General features: G+C 29.4%; 2 protein-coding genes across 5 annotated transcripts; both read right to left on the reverse strand.

The window, feature by feature from the left end:
- Window positions 1-3,644: 3,644 nt before the first annotated feature.
- Window positions 3,645-7,508, reverse strand: LOC101493983 (uncharacterized). 3 transcript variants are annotated; one of them, XM_073369943.1, is made up of 6 exons: window positions 6,621-7,508; window positions 5,742-6,294; window positions 5,375-5,603; window positions 4,501-4,557; window positions 4,168-4,241; window positions 3,838-4,037 (listed from the first exon to the last, which is right to left on the reverse strand). In XM_073369943.1, exons 1-6 carry the CDS (start codon window positions 7,444-7,446, stop codon window positions 3,986-3,988), a joined length of 1,791 nt encoding a protein of 596 aa, XP_073226044.1. In that variant the 5' UTR covers window positions 7,447-7,508; the 3' UTR covers window positions 3,838-3,985. The 3 variants fall into 3 exon arrangements, 2 of the variants coding, with proteins under 2 accessions (XP_004506865.1, XP_073226044.1); XR_012163529.1 differs by having other exon boundaries at window positions 3,982-4,037; window positions 4,168-4,246; window positions 6,621-7,507; XM_004506808.4 differs by lacking the exon at window positions 4,168-4,241 and having other exon boundaries at window positions 3,645-4,037; window positions 6,621-7,506.
- A 2,038-nt stretch (window positions 7,509-9,546) lies between these two features.
- LOC101493452 (protein MLN51 homolog) lies at window positions 9,547-15,298 on the reverse strand. Of its 2 annotated transcripts, XM_073370058.1 has the most exons (11): window positions 14,415-15,298; window positions 13,638-13,740; window positions 13,332-13,543; window positions 12,402-13,240; window positions 11,816-11,912; window positions 11,421-11,540; window positions 11,241-11,296; window positions 10,892-11,148; window positions 10,737-10,813; window positions 10,128-10,209; window positions 9,547-9,953 (listed from the first exon to the last, which is right to left on the reverse strand). In XM_073370058.1, the coding sequence occupies exons 1-8, from the start codon at window positions 14,894-14,896 to the stop codon at window positions 11,066-11,068; spliced, it is 1,992 nt and encodes a 663-aa protein (XP_073226159.1). In that variant the 5' UTR covers window positions 14,897-15,298; the 3' UTR covers window positions 9,547-9,953; window positions 10,128-10,209; window positions 10,737-10,813; window positions 10,892-11,065. The 2 variants fall into 2 exon arrangements, with proteins under 2 accessions (XP_073226159.1, XP_073226160.1); XM_073370059.1 differs by lacking the exon at window positions 10,128-10,209.
- Between the last annotated feature and the right edge of the window lie 1,374 nt (window positions 15,299-16,672).

The raw sequence follows: 16,672 nt of genomic DNA on the forward strand, positions 1-16,672 counted from the left end.
TCAGTGCAAGTGAGCAGGCAGAGACTTCTCATCCTTTGGTTACAAATGCACATATCTCTCTTTTTGAGTTCTTTTTTAGTTTGCATCCTAATATTTTTGTTTTTTTGTTAATTATTTGTCTTTATTTATTTTGAAGGCAAAGAATTTGATGCATCAATATGCATTGTTTGGTAAAGATGTTGCTGAGGAAGTTGAGTTGGAGGGGTTAGAAGAAGAAGATACCTATGTGCTTGATGTTGGGTTGAGTGAGGAGTTTTTTCTCAATAGAGATGTTAGTTTTGTTATTTTAAATTTTCTCATAGAATTCATAGATGATAGAGTTTGGATGCAATTGTTTATGTTAGGTTTCTTTTCATTTATTTCTACTGCATTCTTTTATTAATCTTCTTAAGTAGAGTCACACAGTTTCCATTGAGGCTAAAAATGTATTGGTAGGATTATCTCTCCCTTAGCTTTTATTTTGATTATTTCTATATAAAAGTTTGTCATTGATTAATTGATAAACCTATTTTTATAGGATTTTAATAGGATATTTGTCCTCTATTTTATCTTATTTTATAGTTTTGATTTCAACTTCTTCTTATTTATTCATTTATTTATCGTATTTGCAGAATTGATCATGAGATAATAAAATAATTCAAATTGGTCAAATCTAATAAGTTTTTAATGGAAAAATATGAAGTTTAATATTCCAACTTATGAGTACAAGAAGGTTTATTGTACACTTTTAGGAGATTGAATTTTTGATAAAAAAATGTTGTTAAGGGGAAGGTGGTTGCCAAAGAAGGGGGGAAGATTATTGCATAAAATTATGATCTTCTTGCTATCATAAGTGAGGGGATAAATTAGAAATAGAAAGAGGGCCGCCCACCAGAAACGGAATCGGAGGAGTAGAAAAAATTAGGGAGGGAGAAAATAAGGGGAAACACTTTAGAAACTGAGGAGTGCTTCGAGCTGGAGTAAAATGTCTCAAATTTTGGAGCAAAAAAATCACAGTCTTTCAGGTTTTATTTCTTTTTATGAACACTTCTATTATTTACTTTATTTTCTATATGTCAATGAGTAACTAAACTCTCTTCTAGGATCTTTGGTGAATCTTGTGATTAAGATACCTTTTTACTATGTTTTAATTTTAAATTCTAGTTTTATTTTAGATTTTTGTTGTTTATCTCAATTAAATTATTCTATTGTTTTATTTACACGTGTGTGATGGCCGATCTTTGCATGCATTAATCAATCAATTGACTAGGATAATTGAGATTATGATTCTGATCAAACATAGATATTAATCTTTCAATCACTCAACCTCTCGGTTCTTTATATTTGCTCTTAATTATATTTTTTGTATGATCAATCAAAAATTAATCTAGGGAAAAAAATATTACATTGAATGACGAACTTTTGTTAATAGTTTTAAGATTTGAGGTATTGATATTACAAGTGAAATCATGGCCTTAGGTTTACCTTGATCTATTAATTCAAAGTTGTGTTTTCATATACTCTCATTATACTTTTTATACTATAGTTACATTTTTATTATCACAAACCAACAATAATTTTGATTAGTCTAAATAATATAAATTCTTGATTAATTTAACAGTTGCTAAATTAATTTATGTAGATACGATAATTTTATATATTATTATTTGACAAAGTTGTACATTTGCGAAATTTTATGCAACATTAATCTTCTATTAAAAATTTTGTTTAGCTATTTTGTATCTTTTTCCTCGCACTTAGTTTGTTTATTCTAAGTAAGCAATTTATCTACTTTTTTGCACCAATATAAACCACAACAGCCAAGCTTTCAATACAAATAAAAATATTAAATGATAAATTATAAAATAATGTGCACTTAATAGTGACGTACAATTTGTATTCCATATTTCCACACATTCTTTGTTTGAGTGGTTCTAGTTTATTAATTTATTGACTCTTTTTAATCCCTCTTTCCATTTTATTATGCATCATATATATCATACCCTTTTTATCATGAAAGATATGAATATATTATAATTAGTAAATTTGACATGATTTTATAAAAAGTGTCATTTTGGTAAATATCATTCATTGGTTTAACTTTTGCTCTTTAATTTTTGGGGACATGAATTTGTAATGAAATTAAATGGATGATTATTGTAAGTTGTTAAATTTGCTTTTCAAGAGGACTCTTATGTAGTTTATATTGAGTAAATTTTTTTTAAGATAAATCAAAGAAACAAACTTTGAGTAAGAAAAATTGGCTAAGAGTACTCAAAATGTTAAACAACTTTGAAAAGTCTTTCGACTTCAATTTTTTGCTTTAATTAATGTACTTGAAATATGAACATATTTTTAATGTTATTCGATTTTGTTTTTTTAAAATGAACTTTGTTATCAAAATAATTCTATTTTAATAATGTAGATCTTTTTTAAATTTGAATTTTATGAAATATATTTATTTTATTTTTTATTATCATTTTCAAATGTCAATTTGTTTATAGAAAAGCACTATAAAATTTGTTAGATGACTCATAAGAATGTGAATGTGGAAAGTTGTTTGGTTGTTTCTTCTCTTGATATTTTGCACGGTTTCAATTAACCTAAGGTAGCAACTAACCTTTCCTAATTAAATTTCTCACTTCCCTCCACTTAGGGTAATGTTCAAACCTTCCCTTTAAATATGTCTTTTCACCCAAATGGCAAACTAGCCAAAACAACCAATATAGCCATTTGAAGCCTATCACCAATCCATTAATAAAACAAGCAATATTAATTCATGCCAATCCATTAATAAACATGTTTCAAGTTTTCTTTTAAATATTTAATAAAAAAAAAGTTTTCTTTTAAATATAAATACTTTTTTTTATATAAAAAGAAGTACTTTTAATATTATTTAAGCCTATCACCACTTGATGAAGTCATTGTTATCACAAAAATATTTAACACCTAGTCTCATGACAAAAAGAAAAAGGGATTACTTTGTTTTTTAGAAGAAAGAAAAAGAGATTAATTTTTATATATTTATAATATAAAATTATTTTACATATACATTCAATTAAATCGAATTATAATCTCACTCTATTATATTAGTTTATAATGAAAATTTCTTCACAAATAATATCCTTAAAAAACATTGAAAACCTTAGCTTTTTTTGAAGTGTGTGAAATAAAATAATGGACCATCAGATGTTTTTTATTTATTTTTATTTTTATAAAACCATCACATGCTTTTATAGAGTAGGCAAGGAACCCCTCATATATTGAAAGTTGTAGTTGTCTCTCACAAATCAATTTTCCACTAGACTATGCAACACTTACTACCCTCTCTCTTTTACAACACATCCTTTATCAAAATTCTCGACTTCACTTTTAGTTTTCAACATAATTTTAATTGTATTTTATTTAAATTGCACTATGTAATTAAAATTATATGCATCATTTTTAAGTTATTAATCTTTTCATTAATGATAATTAAAATACATCAATAATTCATAAAGATAATTGAATAAAATCATTATTTTTTTCTTTTATTTATTATATTTTCTTAATTTGTATAAAATAATAAAATGCATTTATCATCGTGGAACAAATGGATTAATTTCCAACAATAATTTATTGAGAAATGAAAAAATATATATTCATGAATAAGAAAAAACATTCTCAACATAAAGAAATTCAAAGAATTATGTAATTATTAACGGAGTCGATGTGATTCTCCTAAGTTCGACTTTTACATATAATATTTGACTAGAAGTAACCACAAGAACATCTAAAAAAATTGGCTAGTAACAACTAGAAGTGAGAAGTAGTTATTTGCTTGTCATGCACCTAACAAGAACATCTACAAATTTAGTATACATGTGTTGCTTCAAGTACATTCTTTGCACTTTGTTTCTTCCATTCATCCCCATTTTCTCTCTTGCCAATTGGTTTTCAAGTAAAAACCGAAGATTTTGTGCAAGGACATGATTCCCTCCACGTCCAATAGGATGAAGAAGACCAGTCACATTATGTTCCACAATTTCCTTTGTTCCTCCAGCATTTGTTCCAAGCACCTATCCATAAGTTTAGGTAAAATGGGAATATTTCAATATTCATTTGTACCATTCAAGAAACTCTAACTAATTAATTAATAAGCAAACTCAAATTTAGTCAAGTTTGTATTATCTTCTAGTTCTTACTTACCATAGCTTCTCAATTAAATAAAGGGCCTTGCTACCTACACCCCCACGCCAAATAAAAAACAATTGGAGTGCTACCTTCACTATGAAAAATAATTAGATATTATGAAGAAGTTAAATGAGATAGCTCCTCAAACTAATATTAACATATATGAGTTTATAAAAAACTTATATATGAAATTTTTATAAGATTCTTTTAATATTTTCTTTTTATAGGTGTCTTTAGAGAAAAAAATTATCAAACACAGGAGGATCTCTATGAAATTAATTTTATAGTTCTAAACTAAAAAAAGTAACAAATATTTCAATGGATGAAACAACCAAAATAAGTCATTACCGGAAGACCAAATGCCATTGCTTCTATTGTCACACGTCCAAAGGTTTCTCCCAATCCCTATACACCATTTTGCAAATTAGCACAAATATATATATATATATATATATGAAGATGCAAAACACTTATATGAAGAGTCCAAATTATATAAAGCAATTAGCAAGACCCTTATATTATACTACTTGGAGAGCTTTTGCATAAATAAATAATCTAATTCTTTCATCAATAAACACTTATGTTATGTGATGCAAAAGCTTACATGTAAGTACGAACTAAGTGGTAATTATAATAATTTTATTTTTTCCGTAGGATAGATGATAAATATGATCATAAACTCACATAATTGTAAAGTTTTGAATTCGAATTCAAAACAAAGTGTCAAATCAAATAATATTGAGGTTTTTCAATTGAACTAGAACATCAATGATAGTAAACTTCAAACAAGTTCTATATACAATATCTTACCACTCATGTTCATGTTGTAAATTGAGGATTGCGAAAAATAGTTGTTTATTCAAATTTTACTATACTACATTATTATAGCATTGGCATTATTTTACATTAAATATCTAAATTGTTAAAATTTTGTTACACTACTATAGTACTACGTCTGTGCTATATCCGCTATTCGACGTAGTTTCCTTAAATATATTTTATTGAGTTAAATATATTTTTATTGAGTTGAATATAGAATAATTTATTGAGTTAAATATATTTTATTGAGTTAGAACATAATATATTTATTGAGTTAAATATATTTTTAATACTTATTAGTTTTTCTTCGACTTTTAGTCTCACAATATAATGTTTCAAACAGATTTATATCATAAGACTAAACAAATTATCCTTCATAATAAATAATTTAATCACAATTTACCTGAGAGTTTATGACATAAACATCAGCAGCAGAGTAAATTGAAGCAACATGTGTTGTAGCTGGAGTCCACAAAACAGACTTTGACAAGTTTGAATGTTGTGACAAGAAACTTACAAGACTTTTAACATATTCCACCTTGTTACTCTTAGATCTCACAGAACCAATGAGAATTTTGAGAGATTGTTTCATTTTTCCATTGTTGTTGGTTAACAACACTTTCTTTCTGTTACTGTGAACATAAAAGTATACATCAATATTGCAATCAATAAACTTTGGTTTAAATATTTTTAATCTCTTACATCTTTATCAACCTTAAATTTTGAGTACAGAAGAAACATGTATTTTACTTTTAGATTAATGTACTAACCTGCTTATAGAATTGCTTGAGACATTGTTGAAATCCACACTTCCATCCTTCAACATTGGCAACAATTTTCTAATATGATGTCTTCTAATCAAAGTAGAAACATGTTCATTTTTTCCATCTTCTAATGATTTTTTCATTTTCTCATCTTTTGGAAATGTTTCATTTTCTACTAATGAACTTGCTGATTCAAGAAACAATAACTGACCCTTAGCAGGATTAATGCTACTTAGTGAAATCACAAGCATATCATTATCATTCAACCCGATTTCTCTTCGAATCGATTCGCGCAAAACCTTTCTTTTTACATCCATTCCAGCTGCAAAAGCAAGTTCATCATTGACAGACAATGGAACAATTGCAGGGTGGAATATAAGTCTTATGCTTTCTTCTTCACACCATTTTCGCCATTGCTTCGATTGCGATTCGGAAAGAAAAACCAGCATCTTCACTCTGTTCAAGACGTGTTTCGATCTATCGAAGTACTCTCTTCGATTTTCCATAATCCACCAAATTACTTGACTTGCACCAGATGGAAAATGTTCAATGTATTGTTCTGGAAAAAATCAAGACAATTTTGTTCTAATAAGACATTGTATGACATGATAGGAAGTTAAAAAAAAAAAGTCTAATAATTTAAAAAATAGGATCAACATATAAAATTAAGATAAAATTAAAGTTATGAGAATGACATTAACCATTGATGTCGTGTTAGTGTCAGATACTTACCCATATCGATAGAAATTCATGTTAATTCTTCATTATCCACTTTTTTAAAAACAAAACATATACCAGCAAATTATTAATAAAACACACCAAATTCTAACCAACACTAAAAAAAATCACAAAACAACAAAACTTCACCAAATAATAAATTCATACCAATCCATGAAGCACAAACAGCTGATCCAGCAATGACAAGATCAGCAATCATTCCACTTTTGAAACTATGATCAACTTTATCATCAACCACCTTAATTTCTCTCCTAATAAGCTCTTCCATCAAACCACCTTTTTTACTAAGAACAACAGCTGAAACATTTGCACCACATCTCAAAAGTTCACTTGCCAATTCCATCATTGAAAGTGGTGCTCCAGTCATAGAAAGCTCGTGAAATATCAACACAAAGCTCTTTGACTTAACAACTTTTGCAAATTCACCTTTCTTGTTGCACACTCCACAAATATTTTCATTACTACCCAATTTCAAAATTTTGTCTTCTATTGACCCAAATGGACCAACAAGAGGAATTTCAAATTCTATCTCATTTTTTTCTATAGCAAAGTTTTCAACTTTGATTTTTCTCTTGTGTTTGCTTCTCAAAGACCTTCTACTCCTTTTCTTTGAACCATTTTCTTGTTTCTTGGACAATACTCCATCAATTTTTGTATCAACAAATAAAGAACTATTTTTTACAACCAAATCATGATTGTTGTGATGAAAATCAAACCTTGAAGAAATTTCTTGTTCTTTATCATAATGATCCCACTTTGATTGAACAAAAAAAACAAGATAAGCCCAAAGGGTAATCAAAAGTAGCCATAAAACTAACCGGTTGTTTCCAAACCAAGAAAACAATGATGATGAAGCATTAATACTACCTTTGTTTTCTCTTCTTGGTATGAAACTAGAATAATATTGTTGTTGTGGAATTGATCTTGATGAAGGCTGAACTTCTCCTTTATTGTTGTTGTTGCATTCCTCCATTTAAAAGTTTCATTAACTATGTGTCATTTATGAAAATGTGAATGTTTTTTATGATCTTTTTAATTATGAATGAAAGAAAGCTTTTTAACAACAAAACATGAGGGGTGCACGTGTTAGTTAGGTTGGTCAACTAAACTAATTTGTTAACACTTTAGGTACAAAATTTACCAATATACAAAGCTTAAAATATTAAAGTGTTGGAGGGAATCGTAACGACTTTCATATATTATTCATGGAAAAATCTAAAGTGAATGGTGGTCCACTCTTCAAAATTATAAGCTAAAAATATTTAAAATTTATTCAAAATTTTCACGACGATATTTTTTAAAAATATAGATTAATAGTCTTTTTTATTTATACTTCTGAAATAGTGACTTAATTGATGTCCATCTGACGAACTGAGTTTTGATAAACACATTCGTATTTTTTTATTTTTTATTTTATTAAATTGACATCAATCAAATTATTATTTAAAATATAAAAATTAAGAAGATTATTATGAGAAACATCATCAACCATCATCATCGTAGCTTTCACCATTCTTGAAATGTACAACGTATATAGATGCTAAAGAGGAGTATATTGGTACATGATGGATATTGATAGCTTAATTGTGTTCTTTTGTTGATTTATCTTCTTGTTTTTTCTAATGATTATTTGAATTTAGTATAATTGTTGATATATAATTTGAAAACAATAAGATTATTTTTTAGTGTCTCTATCTAAGAGATAGAAAGTGACACACAAGGTAATATATATTTTTTAAGAAAATAGTTAGTTATACATATTTTTATTTATTATAAAAATATGGAGCAGGAAGTTTTGGGAAATGGTTATATAAGTGGAAGTGTTTTTTATTTGAGTTACAGAAATTTGTGAGCACATAATTTCGATAAATGTCTTTTGTTATGAAAAGAAAGAAAACAAAAACAAACTAATTAAAATGTGTTGTTTCATGAAGTATACCCAAATGAACAATAAAAATGGAGCAATAATTTTCGATGGTACGATGGAGAGACAAGATAGTGAAGATAACAAAGAATCACCAACCAGTATTGGCAAAGCAAGAAATAATAGTAGTCCTTGTAACTAAATTCTTAGAGTGGTTGAGGAGAGAAGAGGGAGAATAAAGTAATGGTGTATAATTCTTTATCTGTCTGTTATTCGATATCAATATTTGTTTGGATTGATTTTTAAATTATAATTTGTCTTTTGAGATGATCAAATTCGATGAATTATAAATTTAATAAAGACGACACATAATAAAAATGAGATTGTGTTTGATCATAAAACGTATGTAAATAATAATCTTTAAACATTTTAAAAATAATTAAGACTTAATATATATTTAATTCCTGCAAAATGAAGAAAAAAAATTATCTATGTCCATGTAAAATAAAATTTTAACTTTAAGTCCAGCAAAAATTAAACGTTTTCGTTTTAGTCCCTAATATTTAAAATTATTAATTTTCTTAACAGTTAAATAATTAATGACTTTATATTTAGTCTTCGTAAAATTTTAAAAAAACATAATTTTAATCTTTGCAAATAAAAATAAAAAAATTAATTTAGTCTAACCAAAAAATTTGATTTTAATCTTCTTCGTAAAAATGAAAATAGTTTACAAATGTATGTCTCTAATTAGTTAATTTTTTTATTTATTAATCTTCTATATAAAAATGAGAATAATTTTACTATTTACAAATGTATTATAAAAACTATGTTCGAACAGATATTTATAAATAAAAGAATTAGTTAAAATTAATATATTTTTTTATTTCAAACTCAATTCTTTTTCTATTTTGTCTTTTTCCTTTGAATATTCTATCCTGCACCCCACATTTAAATAATTTACCCTTTTAACCTTCTATAAAATCTTCTTTCCAAATTTTTGAAATAAAAAATAAAAAAATAAGTGACAACTTAATTTTTCATACTTTCAAAATAAATTTTCAAATATTCAAAAGTTTCAAAACTTTCATAATAAATTTTTTTTGGCAATATGAAAAGATATGCTTCTGGCCACATACAACATATTTATGGATCATAGTGATATATAATTGAATACTGAATACTATTTTTCATTATCAACCCATAATATCAACGTTGCTCCATCTCTACCGATGGTGAACCTTAGAACTTGCCATTAAACAATAAACTTAGAATATCATTGTAGATATTACAATACCACACAATTATCTTTTAAATCACAATAGGTCAAAATTTTGAAAGTAAAACAGTTAATAATTGAAATAGAAATTGAAAAGAAAAACGATGCATTGATAAAAAAAATAAAAATGTCCCAAAAGCTTATATAGTCATCATAGAAATAAGCTTATAACTAAGAAAACCAGATGAACAAGAAAACCATTTACATGAGAGAATTTTGTATCTCCATGATGCAATCAACTGCTGCACAATCATTATGACTTTTTTTTTCTATATCCATAGTTCACGAAAAGCATTTCTCACAAGCTTCATTAGAAAACCAAACAAGCAAGAAAAACCTGAAAAAGGAGCCATAAATTGTCTGTCATTTCTAAAAATCAATCTACAACGGTGCGAAATAACTGATCTCTATTTAAGAAATGCTAACACAACAAGTAACACTCTTTTATTCCATTATTAGTTAAAATTTATATGGATCCCTACAAAATAAGGAGACTCATAATCATTCTTACCGCACAATTAAACAAGCAACTACCACCCGTCAAACTGCAATAACTTCAGGAATGTGGAACAGCATGAGCAGGTGTTATACAACTACAAGGTCAAAAATTTGGGAAGGAAAAGAAAAAAAAAACAGATGTATGAGTCCAAGGAAGATCATAATATTTTGGTTTAAATACATTTTTGCTCTTTGCAAACATACCATTGTTCGCTTTTAATTCCTGTAAAATTTGTTTGTTTATAGTCATCTCAAATATATAATGTTTTGCTTTTGGTCCTTGTTGTTTTATATTAGTCACCACAATATTTATTTATGTTTGAACATTGGAGTTTTGTCCCTCCAATATGAGCTACATAAGGATTAAAATAAATATTAGATGGACTAATTCTACGATGAACAAATTTTGCATGGACTAAAACAAAACAAGGATCAAAAGTAAAAAGTGGTATATTTGCAATGACTAAAAACAAAATAAAAAATACAGGGACTCAATTAAAAATGTTATATTTGCGGGAACCAAAATATATTAAAACCAAATGTTTTTTTTTGAAAAGTGAGAACTCCTCTAATTAGACAATGACGAAAATAATCTCAAGAATATAAGTTGTTCAATAGCTACCTAAGTAATCTTGAAATTTATTGCAGCCCAAAGTGCTCCAGATCAAAAGCTGAAGAACAAAGGGCCTAGAGGAAGGCCTGCATAACAAAATTACAAAAACTCAGAAAATGGAAACAATACTATAAACAAAAACCTTTAGTTAGGAAGCAACGAACCTTTATCTGCTTATTTCAAACAAGCTGCATCCTATATAAAACTTCACTGACCAAAATTCATCTCTGAATATCTGCATAGTGAGCATTAACAACATTCAATGAAATGATTTTTCTAATAATACACAAACATGACGGTAGCGGCAGAAATGTGCAAACAGACAAACAAAATAGTAACTATACTATTAACGGATGGTTTTGCAAGTCAACTTGCCTGCGAGGTTTATTTTGTCGTTGTCCATACTCATCATTTACCAGCTCTGCAGAAAATAAATCCCAAAAGAAATCACAACAATGTAACCAAGGGCTAATGGTAAAAACTATCATCAAAGAGAATGAAAATATATTTTACCGGATTTTTGTGGTGGCTTCAATTCATTATTAGCTTTATTCACATTATTTTCCTTGCTGCAAAGGTTCAATAACAAAAAGAAAAAGTAAGAAAGAAATCAAGAACTTAGCAATAAACTACTGCAATTTTGAAAATGAAATGGCAATATTTCATATATTTATGCTATATAACTTGGCCAACCTTGAATTATCCATTGCAGAGGTTTGTCCTGGTTGACGACCGTATGCACCATCAACAGCAAGGTACGGTGAACAGTATTGAGCCCCTAAAGCTCCTGCAGCACCAGCCAAGACTGGTAGCCTAAACAAGACAATGTAATTACTAATTATTAAGTATAAAAATATGAAACTATAAGGAAATAAATATTTTTCTATTTTGAATAAAAGAATATCTCATAACTCATTTGAACACAGACCAGACATTCTTACTTGAAACTTTCCAACATAATTCTGTTGTTACCATGTATCATTGTAGTCAAATAGACTATTATATGAAATGGAAAGACACAGATTCCAATAATTGAAAGACCAAGTTGTACATTATTCAACATACAAAATCAAAACATATATCCGTACCATGTCATTTCTGATTTTCCAGGAACATATCCAGGGAATGCCATACCAACAGCAGGAACTCCTATACCACCAGGATGCTGGCCCCCAAATTGCATGACTGCATCCCACCAAAAGCAAATTAAAAATAGAAAAATTAATTGAAAGACATAAAAGAATAAAATAACTTATTAGTATTGTTCTAGAAAAGCTACAAACACAAAGAACACAAGGGAATATTAATATAAGTGAGCCTTCAGGCTAAAGATGGCAACAGGTTGGATTTGTTTCCATTAACTTAAATATAGTATTTTATAAATACATTTGTTTGACAGACTGGTAAAACATACAAGCTATTATAATACTAACAATGTGAGAAGAAGAAAAAAAGAACGGTGATTAAAGGTACAACACCATTAAACTCGATTGAAAAATCATATCAAGATCATCTAATACTTAATTAAAAACATCATAAACGGAACCATGTAACTAAATTGCAAGCAACATCACTCTATTTTATACCACACTCTTGAACACAATCTTTAGTTGTACTAAGTAGATTGGATCCAAAATTTCCATAACTTTTCTACTAAGTAGATTGGATACAAACCTGGCAAGAAGGTTGGAAAGTTCTGATCTCCATGACTGACACCCACATTTCCAGCAGCCCCCATTACTTGTGGCCCACCATAAACAAAAGGTCCTCTTCCACCCTGGGGACCTCCCCTTCCCTTCCCAACCAATTCCCCTTTGGCTTTACCTGATTCTGATGTTGCATCCCCTTCTCCGGAATCAAGTGAATGAATTGATGCAGATCTTTTTGGAGGAGATGAAGACTGAGACCCATTACCAGGTTGATGGACCGTCTGCGGAGCAGTAGCTTGCACAGATGTTGAAGTCCGGCCGGGTGCAGAACTTCTCGGAATTGCCTGCAATTGTGTTGGAGCAACTTTATTTGCTGGATTATGCGAGAGCGCAGGTGGATAATTCATCTGTAATGGGATCGGAACACCTCTACCAGGCCCAGCAGGACGGGGAAAAGGAGATTGAGAAGCATGAACTCCAGAAGATCCAGGTGGTGCCATATGCATATTGTTCAAAGGCTTTCCAATAGATGGGCCAACAGACTCATCAATATACAGCTTGTCCATGTTAATGGAATTAACAACATTCTTCCCCCGATGCAATGCATTGTTTTGTTGAAAGCCCTCATCCATAACAACGGGGCGAATGTTCCTGCTGGTGCTACCAATTTGAACATCCCGTTTTTGTGCCGGGTTAATTTCTTTGTTGGAAGCACCCGATGGGTAAAATGGTGGGGATGCATAGTTCAAATTGGAAGAAAAGGAGTGTTTCTTAGCAGGCACGGGGTCAGATTCTGCATTGGATGCGGGTATGGAATTTCTCTCTGAACTAACATGTGAAGTTTTCTCCTGAGATTTCCCAGATCTTTGAAAAGAAAACAAAACTTATCAGAAATCCTCAACATTATAGATATCATGTGTCCAGAAAACTCTGCAAAATGCAACTTGGTACTTACTGTTTATTTTGCACCTGGGGAGGAGCTGGACCATTCCTTCTGTTAGTAGGTTCATACCTCCGTGGCCCTCGCCCTTTCACAACAACTCTAGGCACCTGATTTTGATTGCTACCATCATTATACTCTCTCCTGTTTCCTCGAACATGTCCTCCGCGATCAGTGCCACGAGGTTTACCACGCCCTCGAAAATTACCCCTAGAAGGTTTCCTCCTCTAAATTACAAACATACAACATTAGAAAAGTCTTAAAAAATAACAATTGAACTAAAAGGAACGTGTGCCTACAAAGTACATTATAGATCATTACCTCGTCGAAGCGCCTATCCTGCAATGAAATTTCCTCAAATTTATCATGCCCCCATTTCTTGTCATCTTTGGACTCCCACAGTCTCCTTCCACCATGCATCCGCCTTTCAAAGGTTGGAGAGTTAAAAGGATAACAAAAAAATTAACACATTATCTGACTAAGTCAAATTGATAATAGTTGATTTTTACTGAATTTACTTTCTAATTGATTTTGGTTGAAATTGAGTTGAGCATAAATTGATTTGTCTTCAAATACATTCACGAAAAAATGATTATTTATCAATTCATGTGTGGATAGTTAGGATCAGAATTGCCTTTGTGAGTGTATGTGTGTCAATAAATTTGAGAATTGATTCTATGTTACCACAAAAGCTAGAAGAAATATTAGCTTTTAGGTAGAATTGATTTTGGGATTGGAATTAGTTTTGAAGTTGGAAGCTAAACATAACAAGTTAAAGTCAAATCTCGTTTGGTTTAAACCCAAAGGTGATTCAAGGAGGTACAAACGTGGAACCAAACATAACCTAAAACTCAACTACAATATTCCACTAAGCTATATTTCTTAGAAGAATTTAAAATAGATGCCCAGTACAAAATAGTTTTACACAGACAACCAACTATAACTTGTAGCGTCCAGAAAACATAAAATAATTGCATTTGATATAAAACCCATATAATGTGATATAGCATATTGAATGATTATGATTGGACGACAGTGTAAAGTCATTGCACTATCTCTAAACTCTTTTTAGAATGCCAATATAATGAAAAAAGATACCTTTGGCGTGCACCAGAATTGTCCCTAAAACGGTCATCATGCATGTAAAAAGCTCCAGCTGTGGGCACAGCAAATGGTTCATTCTCCTTTTTCTCTTCTAAATTGACCTCAGCAGAATCTTCTTCCAAAGAAGGTATAACATCACCATCAGATTCTTTAACCACTGAACCCTCAACCTCTCTTACACCCTTTTCCTCATACACTTCATCTTCAACTTCCTCATATTCTTCTTCTTCTTCATAGTCTTCTTCTTCTTCATCATCATAATCTGCAACACCACCTTCACCATCTGAATCATCAGAAAGAACCCTAACACGACGATCTTCACTCTTAACTGTTTCTTCACCTTCACCTTCTTCTTCCCCTTCACCTTCTTCCTCTTCATCATCACTAGCCTCACGCCTCCGCATTGTAAGAAGCGATCTCTTCGCCTCTTCAGGATCACTCTCATAATCAACGTCTTCTTCAACAGAATTAGCCATAGCAAAAACCCCACAAAAACCTAGATTTTTCCGATGAACCAAATAGAAATTCAAAAAGAAAAACCCCTAAAAATTAACCGAAGAATTCCAAAACCCAAAACCGATAAAGGATAACAAAAAAAAAAACAAAACTTTATGGTAAACCGAACAATTAATCAACAAAAAAACAAAAAAAATCCCCTTGAAAATCGAAACTCAATAAGCAAAGTTTTTTCTTCAATCGATTGAAAAGAGAGAAAAAAATAAGCTGAATTACGAAGGAGGGTGATTGAAGGCGGTATCAGAACCCTAATTAGAGAAATTGAAGGGTGTTTGATTGTGCGGGGATTGAGATCTGAAACCCTAGATTTGATTGTGTTTTAGAGATTTTTGAGTGTATAGTAACGAATTGAGAGAAGGGTTAAGGGAGAGAAGTTAAAATAGAAGATGGCGTGTGAAGGAATTATCTGATTTTTTAGGGGTAATTTGGGTAATTTAGGTTTAATTTTAGATTTAGGATCTCGTGATTCGTCAACTTCTGGCCCGTGATATAGGGGTTCAGCTGAAAAAAAAAAAAGAGCACCGGCATATATATATATATATGTATCGGTTAATGATACGGGTGGATAACACTTAATGCTTTATTTGGATGATAAGAGAAAATGATAGGAATAATAAAAGTGAGTACAAAGTAGGTGAAAAGTGAGATGATTTTTAAGTTATTTGATAGAAGTGGAAGTGAGTAGAAAGTGAGATATTTAAAAATATAATTTTTAATTTAATTTAATTTAATTTTGAATGACTAAATCAAGTTCAAAATATGATTTTTATAATTTTATTTTGTGTAATTTTGTTATTGTTTTAATATTTCTATTTTCATATTACGATACTTTTTAAGATAATAGTTGAATGATTAGTTTATTTTTGTGCGTAATTTTTAAAATTCAATGATCAAGTTAAAAAAAAAATTCACACTCTTCAATAAATAGTATTCGAGTTTGGTTCACCTCCACTTAGTGAGGGAGCGGAAATAAATATATAAGTCACTACTCAAGTGTGAGTCAAACTACATCACTAGATACTATACTTGATTAATACTATATTTACATAATTTATTTCTCTTGTGCACCTACTTTATATAACATGTACTATTAAATTTTCTATTTCTCATACATAACTAAATTTGATTATTTTTATTCATTGTGCAATAGATAATGCTGAGAATTCACTCATATGCATTATCATATTATCATGGTCGACTAGGGGTCCTTGCAACACAATTAATAACGTACGGTTCAATTTTTTATAACGTAGGGTTCAATTTTTTTTAAAGTATTAGGATTCAAAAATACTTACATTACAACTTCTACATTAGTTTTAGTTTTTTTATTCTTTTTGATATTAAAGTTATTTATAATTTAAATTAAATAGTTTAAGTATTTTACTCTTTTTAACATTATTTTCAAATTTTTATATTATTTTCAATTTAAATAAATGATGACTGTTTTTAAATTTTTTATACTTCTTTTTATTAAGTGTCTAATTCTTAACATCAAAACATAACATCTAAAATATTTTAAGACGATTATGTACATTATACATTATACTCATACGCTAACTTGTTCACGTACTTATCAAAATATAAATATAAAATATAAGGTTTTAAATGCACTAGTCAATCTAGAAGATAATTTGTAACAATCGTGTAATTGTTGCCTCAATGAGTGACTGTTTAACCGCATTAGATATACTAAACTTTCATTTTAAATTATTATAATGTAAAAAAAAGTTCTGTTA

This window comes from Cicer arietinum, chromosome 6 (genome assembly GCF_000331145.2).
Source record: "Cicer arietinum cultivar CDC Frontier isolate Library 1 chromosome 6, Cicar.CDCFrontier_v2.0, whole genome shotgun sequence".
In the NCBI taxonomy this organism is placed as follows: Eukaryota; Viridiplantae; Streptophyta; class Magnoliopsida; order Fabales; family Fabaceae; genus Cicer; species Cicer arietinum.

Bases quoted from the DNA above. Each gene is read 5' to 3' on its own strand.
- LOC101493983 (XM_004506808.4), bottom strand. From the start codon at position 7,446: ATGGAGGAATGCAACAACAACAATAAAGGAGAAGTTCAGCCTTCATCA. The intron at 6,295-6,620 runs GTATGAATTTAT...GATTTTTTCCAG, and splicing joins TGTTTGTGCTTCATGGATTG to AACAATACATTGAACATTTT. The intron at 4,558-5,374 runs GTAAATTGTGAT...AATGGTGTATAG, and splicing joins TTTATGTCATAAACTCTCAG to GGATTGGGAGAAACCTTTGG.
- LOC101493452 (XM_073370059.1), bottom strand. From the start codon at position 14,896: ATGGCTAATTCTGTTGAAGAAGACGTTGATTATGAGAGTGATCCTGAA. The intron at 11,913-12,401 runs GTTTGTATCCAA...GGTGGGATGCAG, and splicing joins CTTTCCAACCTTCTTGCCAG to TCATGCAATTTGGGGGCCAG. The intron at 11,541-11,815 runs GTACGGATATAT...TGTCTTGTTTAG, and splicing joins GGAAAATCAGAAATGACATG to GCTACCAGTCTTGGCTGGTG.